General features: G+C 37.6%; 1 protein-coding gene across 5 annotated transcripts in view; it reads left to right on the top strand.

Moving 5' to 3' along the window:
• SLC26A7 (solute carrier family 26 member 7) overlaps positions 1 to 12679 on the top strand; it is a 155017-nt gene that overhangs the window by 94639 nt on the left and 47699 nt on the right. For 4 of the 5 annotated variants that reach the window (XM_053208544.1, XM_027064252.2, XM_053208545.1 and 1 more), the window contains 3 exons: positions 5004 to 5156; positions 8635 to 8717; positions 10867 to 11014. In XM_053208544.1, the coding sequence (XP_053064519.1) occupies positions 5004 to 5156; positions 8635 to 8717; positions 10867 to 11014 (384 nt within the window). Of the gene's footprint in view, positions 1 to 5003; positions 5157 to 8634; positions 8718 to 10866; positions 11015 to 12679 lie in introns of those variants that run through there. The other variant, XM_053208547.1, reaches the window with a different exon arrangement.

Raw genomic sequence — 12679 nt, 5'->3', positions numbered from 1 at the left:
TATTAAGGATTGTACTATCACTCTGTTGTTTCTGTAGTGAAACAGAAAGTGATTTATGACAGATTCCTAACACAAAAATAGCACAGGAACAACAAATAATAGTACTAAAGGGTTTATATATTCCTTTTGGCATAGAAATATATATTAGCATATTCCGTGTGGTCCCTTTGTAGATAGTTCAGAAATATACTCATTGCTGCTACTGAAGAGTTGTCGATGAAGCATTATATACTTAAAACATTAAAATCCTTTTTTTCTGTCATGGAGATTTCATTACTGCAAAACCTAAAGCAACCAGAATGCTGGCAAAAAGGATATTTTGGTTGACTGAGTTTTCTGTTAATTGGTTGATAGAATTTTCTGGTTAATTGAGTATTGGACAGAAAGTCCATTTAGTTTGTGTTTTCTTAATTTTTTAAAAAAATGTTCATTTATTTATTTTGAGAGAGAGAGAGACAGAGACAGAGACAGAGAGCGCGAGTGCAAGCAGGGGAGGGACAGAGAGAGATGGAGAGAGTGAATCCTAAGCAGGCTCCATACTGTCAGCCTGTAGCCCAATGAGAGCTCAAACTCACGAACCATGAGAACATGACCTGAGCCAGAATCAAGAGTCAGATGCTTAACCAACGGAGACACCCAGGCATCCCAAAAGTCCATTTAGTTTTGAATACTATTAGTATTTCTAAAAAGTTAAGATCTTTCTCTTTGCCTTATTAAGTTTAACAAAATGGATATAATTTAGATTTTTCTTCATTTATAAGTATTTCTTTACAGGGCCTTGTTCAGAACTTCAGTAACAGTTGTATAAATGTGAAACTGTTGAAAGGGTATGACCCCCTTAACTAAATCCTGAATATGAATTTTTTTTTAGCTTTAGATTTTGCTTCATTCTTAAAAAATATGGAGTTATTAAAAATCTGATTATCGGGATCAGATAGCAGATATAAAAAATCAATTACTTGAAATTTACTGCAACGGTAGCTTTAACATTTAGATCCAGGCCTTGTACACAAACATGTTGACAGAATAAATAAATGATAACTACAAATACCCTTAATATGATGTAGATCAGGTATTGATGGTGAGGAAAGAAGAGTCTGGGTCCTGCCTCTCTTCATCATTCTGCTTATTCAGAGTAAAATCTCCTCTTTACAGATTTATGATTATTTTTACTACCTTAAGCCAAAGTATTTATTCATTCAACGATATTTGTTTAGTGTCTCTCAGCCAGACACTATTCTAGAAGTTGAGAATCCATCAATAAAACCTTAAGAATGATCAAATCAGATAAAAACACATTATATAAATAAATTTGAGTGTGTGCGCAAATGTTTAGTGAGTGCTTCAGTAAAGAACATAAGAAACAATAGGTTTTTTATGAATAGTCTGTTTTTATTCCTTAAAATACCTCAAAATGGATTTGTTTATACATATGGATATTTTTCATTTTTTTCAATATATGAAATTTATTGTCAAATTGGTTTCCATACAGCACGCAGTGCTCATCCCAAAAAGATATTTTTCATATTATGTCACGTTATAGTAAATGGTCCATTTAGAGAACTAGTATTATAGTTTCAAAATGAGCTAAACTCCTATTTTATTAAACAGTTTGGTCAGCTGTGATGAAATAGCTTATTTATTTATCTGTACACATATAAACTGTCTTTGATCCTCAGAGGTCTGAGAAGTGAAGTTGATCTTCAATAGGAATTTTTATCTACTGAAGCTTAGTGTGTGATAGCATTCTAAGATGACTGGATTTATATGAGAAATGAGAAATTTTAATGTGTACTTAGGATGCCTAGACTTGCATTAAATGAACATATGTAAATATGTGTAAGTATGTGTGTGTGTATGTGTATCCCTATCCCTATTCCTATCTCTGTCCCCATATGCCACTCGTTGCCTACAAGCTGACTTTAGCTGTGACTTCTTTGTGTGGGTCCATATGACAGTCATTAGATGACGCTCCTCATCAGCCTGCTTTTCTGTTGTGTTCTTCATGCTGGTTCTAGCAAAACTTTGCCCGCCCCCATGTTCTTCTGGAGCATCTTGTGGGATGTGCTTTGTTCTACAAGTTGTAGTTTAACTCAGACAGACAATAAAAACCCTGGTTTTTGTTGTTCTTGTTGTTTTGTTTTGTTTTGTTTTGTTTTTGTTTTGTCATTCCTTTCATTCTGGGGTGGTCATTTTTATTACTGCAAACACATGTTCTCAAAACGCACATTACAGCAAATTTGGTATGGCTTGGAGTTTAGTAAATTTCTCCCCTTTCTTATATAGGCACTCTCATGGCATGCTTTTATTTTTTTTATTTTTTTAATTTATTATTATTAGTTTCTTAATATAATTTATTGTCGACTTGGCTAACATACTGTGTAAAGTGTGCTCTTGGAATGTACCACGGGTAGATTCCTGTGGTTTATCACTTATATACAACACCCAGTGCTCATCCCAGCAAGTGCCCTCCTCAGTGCCCATCACCCATTTCCCCTCTCCCCACCACCCCCGTCCACCCTCAGTTTGTTCTCTGTATTTAAGAGTCTCTTATGATTTGCCTCTCTCCCTCTCTGTTTGTAACTATTTTTCCCTTTTCCCCTCCCCCATGGTCTTCTGTTAAGTTTCTCAGGATCCACATATGAGTGAAAACATTTGATATCTGTCCTTCTCTGACTGACATATTTCACTCGGCATAATACCTTCCAGTTCCATCCACGTTGCTGCAAATGGCATGATTTCATTCTTTCTCATTGCCAAGTAGTATGCCATTGTATATATAAACCACATCTTTATCCATTCGTCAGTTGATGGACATTTAGGCCCTTTCCATAATTTGGCTACTGTTGAAAGTGCTGCCTTAAACATTGGGATACAAGTGCCCCTATGCATCAGTACTCCTGTATCCCTTGGATAAATTCCTATCAGTGCTATTCCTGGGTCATAGGGTAGATCTATTTTTAATTTTTTGAGGAACCTCCACACTGTTTTCCAGAGTGGCTGCACCAGTTCGCATTCCCACCAACAGTGTAAGAGGGTTCCCGTTTCTCCACATCCTCGCCAGCGTCTGTAGTTTCCTGATTTGTTCATTTTAGCCACTCTGGTGTGAGGTGGTATCTCAGTGTGGTTTAGATTTGTATTTCCCTGATGATGACTGACATTGAGCATCTTTTCATGTGTCTGTTTGGCCATCTAGATGTCTTCTTTGGCAAAAGGCATGCTTTTAATACCATGCATGAAACAGAAGGAATAATCCTCTGTTTTAAAACATTTGGATCCTTGTATTTTTCCTTGACAAATCATCTGAATGATATTCTCAATTTTTTTTTAATGTTTATTTATTTTTGAGACAGAGAGAGACAGAGCATGAATGGGGGAGGGGCAGAGAGAGAGGGAGACACAGAATCAGAAGCAGGCTCCAGGCTCTGAGCCATCAGCCCAGAGCCCGACGCGGGGCTCGAACTCACAAACCGTGAGATCGTGACCTGAGCTGAAGTCGGACACTCAACCTACTGAGCCACCCAGGTGCCCCAGATATTCTCAATTTTATCCTTTAATCATCAGAAAGCTATGTATTTGGACAAAAATTTTTTAGCATTCCCCTAGCCCCATCTCCTATAGAAAATATTTGACTGAGTAGCGTTTTGGATTTTAGTCCTTGACATTGAGTAAGGGGTGACTATGGGAAGTGGAACCTGCTCCTTCACTTGCTGTAGGAATTCTGTGAACAATTACCATCCAAGAGACAGAAAAAATACTGTCTGCACCGCAGGTGACTATGAGATTATAGTACCCTCAGAGTGTGGGATAAAATAGAATACTATGAAAAAGGTAACAGGTAAAGCTAATTATTCCTTATGTATCTGATCATTCACGTAATGTTTTGGTTTTTGCTGTTGTTGTTTTGTTTTTAAACTGTGTGGACAAAGGGGATTCTGGATTACCTACATTATACCCTGATCCCTTTCACTTAGTGAGGCTCCATTTTAACTGAGTTTATTTTATTTATTTATTTGAAAGACTTACGGTGTTAATGGTAACATTTAACATATTGAATTGAGGTTCAGCTAGCCTGATGAATCTCCTTTACACCTCCTTTACAACATCCATCATGTATGTTCCTGATCGCTGGACCAGAGGGTCCTGTAATTAGGAAACCTGCTGAGCAGAATTTTAGGAGATGCTAAGGAACATAGTCTATGTAAGCTCTTTTGATCCATTATATACATAATATTTTGATCCAGTATTTTTAGTTGTGGTCAAATTATATTTGAGATACTAAAAAGAGAGGTCAAAGTACCAACCAATAAGTTGGGCTACTGTGAGAATAGCGTGTGAGCTAGAGTGAAAGCTAGTTTAGATCACCTGAAATGACTTGAAGAATTTGTTGTGGACAAACAGAAATGAGCTTATAAAAATTATAGCATGATCCAGCAGAAGGAGGAGTTAAGGGACATGTTGAAGATAAGCATTTACGGTCTATTTAAAATCTTTAAAATTATACAAGTGCTATATCTTTGCAAGAGAGAATTTGGAAGATACAGATAAATGCAAATATCTCCTTATGCAGAGCTATTAACTCTCCAGATGTATCCATAGATATTTAAAGTACGAATGCATGTTTGATCCTGAAATTTGAGGAAGAGCCTATGTCCCCTTACTGCTCTTACTGATGAATCTGCATGTAGGTAATGAGTTTTAGCACTCTGCCCATTGAAGTGTCCTGGGAAAGACCCAGAAGAGTCATTCTCTCTAGCCATGTCCTTATGTAGGAAGGAGCAAACACTGAGTTTAATGGGAGAATCAAGGGCAAAGCAATTTTGTACATGCAAATGTACTTGCTCTGGATCAGCACTGGCCACCCTTTACATCCCACGTTTCCACCCCCCCATCCGTTAACGTATTTTTGTGAAACATCACTGAGTTCATTTGGAGCCACATTTCGATGTTGGTATATTGTGGATGACCCTGAATTTTGTTTGTATTTTTCCTTATCACTGTAGATCTATGCATATGTCTTTGAAAACATCAAGTCTGTCCGACTGGAAGCACTGCTGTTATCCTTGCTGAGCATCGTGGTACTTGTTCTGGTTAAAGAGCTGAATGAACAGTTTAAAAGGAAAATTAAAGTTGTTCTTCCTGTCGATTTAGTTTTGGTAAGTATGAAATCAACATTTAGCCTTCTGCCTTACAGTGCTTGCCAGTTGTTGGGGTAACCTGCAGAGGTTCACTCTATTGTCTTCAGTAACCCACAACTATTCCTGTCTCTCATTAAAGTCAGGCTAATTTTGCAGGGCTATACATTAATGTAAGAACAGGAAACATTTTGAGTCAATACTTTTTAAAAAAGGAGGTACACATGTTTTCAATTTACACAGCATTTCTCATATGCTTGTAATTTTTTTTACATAAATAATAGAACATATAGCTTCAGATTTTAAATAAGAAGACATTTCTAAGGGTGAGACTCAGAAGATCTCTGGAATGATTCTCCCTAAAAGCTATAAAAAGTGATACCCCATCCTACTAATGTGGCATCTGTATGATATGCAGAGAAGTATTATCAGTTGACCAATGTCCATTAGTGATTGATAGAGTTATTAACACCTTTTTTGCTGACCTAATTTTGCTTTATTGAAAGGATACTCATGATTTTCATGGGCCAGGCCTGGTTCTCTAATATATTTTTCATTGTTGTACCTGGCAAAGCAATGAATTACGCTTTACATTAAGGTTTATGGCATTACATTACAAACTGCATTTTGAAATTTTAAGAGCCTCTAATGAGGACTCTTAATTAAACAAAGCACAAGTTGAAAATGAAATATTAACACAATCACAGCCTACTAACCTATCATTACCTGACTGTAGTTTTTTAATGGTCTTTGGGTTATACACGTACAGGACAAGAGGTGTCTAAATCATTTCACCTCTTGAAATATTCATTCATATTGCTGAAGTGGTGTAGGTTTACATAAACGTGTAAGCTTAGCACGGTGGAAGCTCTCTGAGGACTATGACATATTTCTGTAGAACTGAGATGGATGGCCTCTCTCCATAGCTAGACCTTGGATGATTCTATACTCCTGATAATTTATGGAGATGCGTGTAACATATGTGATCAATATAATGTGTGTGTGTTTGTGTGTATTTCAAATAAGCCATAAAAGTGGAGGGTACTATAATTATTAGTTTTCACAGCAACAACTGTGAAACATACCATTTTATTCCGAAGTCCTATAGGTATTAAGAAATCTTATTATATCTTGGGAAGCTTTATTACATAAGTTGCATGAGAACAAAAAAATGAAACCAAACCTTAGGTAACAAGGCCCTTTAGCTGGTAATAAAAAAAAATTACTTATTCAATGCAAAACTAGTAAGAAGTATCTTTTATCCACATATATATATATATATATATAGAGAGAGAGAGAGAGAGAGAGAGAGAGAGAGAGGTAATTCTTACACAAGGTTGCTCCTAATATTTGCAAGAGCCAAGGTAAAAGTGCTAATTCGGGCCTGAATACTTAAAAGTTATAGACCAACATGTTAAAGAAAACAGGTTTTGTTTTCCTAGTTTGACTAAAACGCCACAGTGATTGCCTTGAACGGTCAGAATAGAGAATTCTCCCATTCCTTCCAGTTCTGCCAGAAGAAGGTAGCCTGGGGAGAGCCAGCCAGTTCTTTGGCCTGCGCCCCTCCTCTTCCTCCTCTGACTCTGTCCCCTGTAGGTGGGACAGAGATTCATATGTATATGTGTGGCTATTCCTGTCCCATTATCTAAACTCCAAACACATCCTCACTCTTCCACACCAGAACTGTCCCTTGGCCTTTTCATGGGCCACGTTGGGAGGGTGAATCTGGGGGAGATACTCTGAAAGCAGGCATGGGCCATTTGGGCAGGAAATCATCAATTCTTGAGTATCCAAAGTGTCGTCCAGAAAGACCGGGACAGGCGAGTTGGACGCATCCCTTCATCCCTACAAAGCTCTCCTTGTATGAGAAGGGCAACAGGTTGAGGAGGGCCAGATTAGAACCCTCTAAAGCACTGGACCTGCCTGGACATGTATCCCATGTTGCCCAAGTCTAAGGGCAGTGCGCGTCTTATACACACCTATAATACTAAAATAATATTGAAGAGGGACCAATGACTTGGCTGATAAAGGAAGTTGAATCATGTCAAAGAAATACAGTGAGGAAATAAGATGTTGTCTGGAAGCCAATTCAGCGACTTAGATTCCTTGATTTTAATATTGGCTAGAAGTCCTCTACCTTGTGTGTTCTTCCAGTTTCAAGAAGGAACCAATATTTTGTGCCTATGGTATATTTTCTTTTATATCTCACAGTATTTTCTGACCTGATGTAAATATTTCTTGGAAATTATTAGCAATTAATTTATTAATTGTCTTAGGGATTTTCGGACATGTTAATACTTCTGATTCTAACCTAACAGGCCTGACTTTTTAACCAGTGCTATCTTCATCAGAAAACACTATTATATCACAATATTTATTATGTTTAACAGTATAATCTGCATAGTTTTATTGCCTTTTAAAAACATTCTCAAGGCTGTTTTGCTTTGTGAGTCTACTTGTTGTTTTAAAACCCTCTGTAAATTTGGTTAAATATCATCACAGAACAGAAATACACAGATAGGAAAAATCCCTACAAAATAATATTATTGGGCATTAATTTTCAAATATGCCTTAATTTGCTAGTGTGGTTTTGTTAAACCTTTTTTCTGGCCGTGTATATGGTAACTTTGTACTTTAAATAGATAATTGGTGTGCCTCTTTTTGACAAAAAAGAAAAAGTGTCGTGTATAAGATCTAAACTGATACCATAATCATGTGAACTTTCTAGTACCTACTAAAATTATCAGAAGAATGACAAGAGAACGTGAAAATGGATGGAAAACATGGGGGTGGCATGGTAGGAAAAACAAAGGCTGAACTGAGTTCCGAACATACCTTTTACAGGTGATTATGCACACAGGCAGAGGAGACCTGACCTTGCTTATCATATGTCATATAGCAGAGTGTAGGGCACCTGAGATTCCACGGAGGTGACTTTAAAAACAGTGAGTCCAGCATGTTATTAACTAGTATATTTTGCTTCAAGAAATAGTGAAAGCTCAAAATTAAAAATTTCCCAAGGAGACTGTCAATCATCGCTGACAACTAACCTATATAGGAATATTAATGCAATATCTCAAACTCCTGAGAGGTTGGTGTCATGGAGGGAAATCATGCTGTGTTACAAGGCATTCCCTCACGTCCTGAGACACAGGTATTTAGGTTGGTTGTGGTATCTGTACTCATACATACACGCCTATATTCTGTTCTGCGCCCCTTCAAAATCAGACATAATTGGATAGACACATCAGGAAGGATATTAGAAAAGCCATATTGTTGGATGCCATTTAATTTTTGAGGCTGCAAATCAAGTGCTCACAAATTTCAGAGGGATTTTTTTCATTTTTAAAGTTTTCTTAATTTTTAAGTCTGTGCAACTGCAACATGACTCTTAACAATCATGGGGCACATGAACAATGTTTACTTTTGAAAATAGTTACAAGGTGTTTGAGAGGCCAGTAATAATTTTCTTTTTCTTTTTTCAAATGGAACCACACAGATTATTGCTGCATCATTTGCTTGTTATTGTACCAATATGGAAATCACATATGGATTAGAAGTAGTTGGTCATATTCCAAAAGGGTAATGTAGTCTTTTTCTTTCTTTCTTCCTTTTTTGTTGGTTTGTTTGGTTTTGATGAAGGAAAGGACTTGGGGTAGGTGGCTATGGATTTCATTTCTTTCAAAGGCTCTCTATAGGACAAAATTCTAATTAATTTCTGCTTGAAAATAATAGGAAGAAATAATACACATATGGAGAAAGAGTAACTTCATAAACTGTTTGCCTATTAGTAGGGAAGTTGATGACTATCTTATACAGCCTTACTTCAGGTGAAAGATTTGCAAATTATTTACTAAAATATTATTTGGGGGGAAAAGGAGGGCATTGAACTTTCAAATTATGGTCACAGCCCTGGGATTTATTGTTCCCTATTCCACTCACATATTCTTATGACTATTTTTATTTCACTTCATACATAGTAAAAGTACAGAAGCATCATCTGAAATAATAACCCCGCACATAGGCCTAGGTGGTATATAATGGTGAGGGAGGGTGAAAGCAGAGAAGGTTTCTTTTAAAGCCTTCCTGTGGACACTAAGGGGAAGGTTAACGTGAAATGTTGACCCTGAAGGGCAAAACGTGATCCAAATATAGTCTGAAGGCACATAAAGACATCTTAGGGAAGAGAGGGGTGTGTTATGGGTTATTCCCTCTTAATGGGCTATATATACACCAGTGTTTATAAATGTCCAGCAAAGTTACAGTTGTTGAGTCCTCTGTATTTTTATCTTCCAGTCCAAAATTTTGGTTTCTAATTACATTAAAATGGAAGAACATAGAAAAATTCTCAGAGGTTATCAAGATAATTAGAAAAAACAACTGTCATTAGCCTTTATGTAGATACAGGTTATTATTTAAATCATCTTGGGTTTTCTACAGGATTCTCTACTTTTCCACCTTCAAAAGTCAACTTATTGTTTCTTTCTGGGTCAGCTTATTGTTGTTAATAATTAGTCAAGCTCAGTTTTTAGAAAACAGAAATTCATATACTCTGAAATGGCAACGCTTTGTACATCATATTAAGATATCTTAGGGCCTGTAATGTTAGAGATCAATTTCTCTTGGGGGTAAACTTTAGTTAGTGGATAAAAAAAAAAAATCACGCCTCTCCCCCACTGCTTTATTTCTCCTTAATTTTGAATGACCTTTCTAGACCTATTCTCTTAAAGAATCATAGAAAGAGTGTGGCATTGAAAAGAGATGGTGAACCCCAGCTCTACCATTCGATTTGTGACTTAGATGCATTACCTAAACTTTCTTAAAATGTTTTCTCTGCCAGAGTGCATGAGTGGCGCTTGGTTTAGGGTTGTGTAGACAATGAAACTGCTAATTGAAAGGGTTGAACATTCCACTTTCATGCTAGGTATTAAGTCAACATCAATTATCTTCCCTTTTGTCCCTACTTTTTCCCCAGAGGGTTTTTTTGTTTGTTTTTGAAGAGGAAGTAAGTCTTCCAAAGTATCATCAGGGATATAAATCAACAATGATACCTTGGCTCAAGTGCTTTTCAAAACACAGTAAGACAATGGCTGGGTATTAGTTGAAAGAAATAATTTAAACAGTTCTTTAAAACTGGGAAACAGCTAACTGTGGCCTGTATTTCACAACGGAGGGTAGATGGAGCCTTTATCCACATTTTTCTTCACATATGTGATGCATAGTGAAGTGTACTGTGAAAGGATTGAGTTAAAAACATAATTAAGATTATGAACTCAATGGCGAAGTTAGGGATTAGCTCAAGAATTATAGCTCACAATAAACCATTGTTTGTACAACACTGTAGTACTCAGGGCAGGAAGTACAGTTTCTAACGCCTGCCAATTAAATATTTGGAAAAGTTCGAATGAAAGAACACTCCAGATTTGCTTTTGTTCTGATACAGAACATTTTCCTTGAGTCAGAGTTTCTGTAGTGTAAAACCTGAACTCCCTGGGCGTAAATGCCTGATGGACGCACGGAGCTTTCGCCATGGCGATCCTTGTGATTTTGCTTTTCTGCTAAGTAATATTGAAAACAAAGGGCTTCTCAGGGCAAGGCTGCTTGGTTTTCACACGGGTGTTTCACTTTTTCTATGTAAACTTCATAGTCATTACCACAGTTGAATTCATTGCAAGTTGTTACAGAAATTACATGAAAGTTGATGACTTCAGCATGGTTTTTCTTTCCACAGAATCCCTCCACCTAGAGCTCCCCCAATGAATGTCCTCTCTGCAGTAATCACTGAAGCTTTTGGAGTGGCACTTGTTGGCTACGTGGCCTCCCTGGCTCTTGCTCAAGGATCTGCCAAAAAATACAAATATTCAGTTGATGACAACCAGGTGGAGTATACCCCAGCCCCTCTCCCCAGCTGTTGTATCATGGTACTCTTTACTCAGATCCTGAGAACGTTGAACTTACGAAAAATGTCACTTTCCTAAGTGTATAACAATAATGGGTAGAACACAGAAAATCTCAAAAATCATCCATAGAAAGCTGAAAATCTGGCCCTCATGGGTTGGTTTATAATTTATCATTTTTTCTCCTAGGAAGAGGGACATCTTGATGTCCTTTTTGATTTTAGGAGGGAATCTACATGTATTTATCATTGCATTCTGACTTAAAAAAAACCCGTGAATTTCAAAGTAACAAAAACACTAATATTACTTATTCTTTTTTTTCTTTGCCTTTCTATTTTTTTTAAATATATAAAATTTATTGTCAAATTGGTTTCCATACAACACCCAGTGCTCATTAATATTACTTGTTCTTGTTAGTAAAAAACTAAAGGGTACAAGGGTTTATTCTAAGAATACCAAAGAATGAAAATTTTATTGATCCTATTTCTGAATCTGCTCGCGCTAGTTTCTTCTTTCAAGCCTTATGGCCCTACATTCCTGCACAGGTCGACAGGGACAGCTGTGGAATAGTGGTTAAGAATGGCAAATTACCTGTGTCTAAATCTCACTCCGACACTATGTGCCCTTAATTGTTTCTGTGTCCCAGTTTTGTCATCTGCAAAAAAGCAGATTTATTCATTTAACGGATGTGTATTGAGCTCTACCATGTACCAGGCACTGGTCTAGGAACAAGGGACACAATGCTGTATAACACAGACCATGTCTTTCTCCATCTCAGTCCTCCCAGGCCTTCCTTGGTACACCAAAATCTAACACCAGATTTTTCCACTTCCTTCTCTGCTCTGCTTTTCATATTATTCTTGTTTACTGTCAGCATCCCCTAATTAGAGTGCCGGCTCGCTGGGGACAGGCATACGTGTCTGTTTTGTTGGCTGGCAAGAGCAGAAACAGGTAAACATTAGGAGGCCGTTGCAATAATCCAGGTGATACTTGATGACTTGGATGTAGCAGTGCTGGAGACGAGAAGTAGACAGATTATGGATTGGTTGTGGGTGCTGTCTGGGAAAAGGGGAAGGAGTCAAAAATAACTCTAATGCTTTTGGCCTAAGCAACTGGAACTTGAGGTGGGGAAGAATGTGGGAGGACACGACTGGGGATGGTGGACAGCAATAAACCAGATTCAGTTAAGTTTGGGATACCTGTCAGCCATCCAAATGGAATGCCGAGAAGCAGGTTGGCCATATGAGTCTGGAGTTCAGAAGAGTGGTCCAGGCTGGAGATGTAGACTTGTGAGTTGTCAGCATATATTTGGATACGTAGGATCAGAGAGAGAAATGCTCCCATACTTGTGATTGGTTTGGTGAGAAGGAACCGTAAAGATAATTGAGAAGGAGTGGTCAGGGAGATAAGAGGAAAATAGGAGAGTGTGAGGTCCTAGAAGGACCTAGAAGGAGTCTTTAAGGAGGAGGAAGTGAGCAACTATCTCAGATGCCGCTTTTAGGCCAAGTAGGTAAGATCTAACCACTGGATTTAGCTTTGGGGGTGTCATTGGTGGAGTGGTGGGGGCAAAAGCCTTGAACATCGTGACTTAAAAGATGGAGGAGAAATGGGCAACAGAGACCATAAATCCTTGTACTTCCCTATAAG

The sequence above is a fragment of the Acinonyx jubatus genome, chromosome F2 (assembly GCF_027475565.1).
Source record: "Acinonyx jubatus isolate Ajub_Pintada_27869175 chromosome F2, VMU_Ajub_asm_v1.0, whole genome shotgun sequence".
NCBI classification, from domain to species: Eukaryota; Metazoa; Chordata; class Mammalia; order Carnivora; family Felidae; genus Acinonyx; species Acinonyx jubatus.
This window is presented reverse-complemented; position numbering and strand designations above follow the sequence as displayed.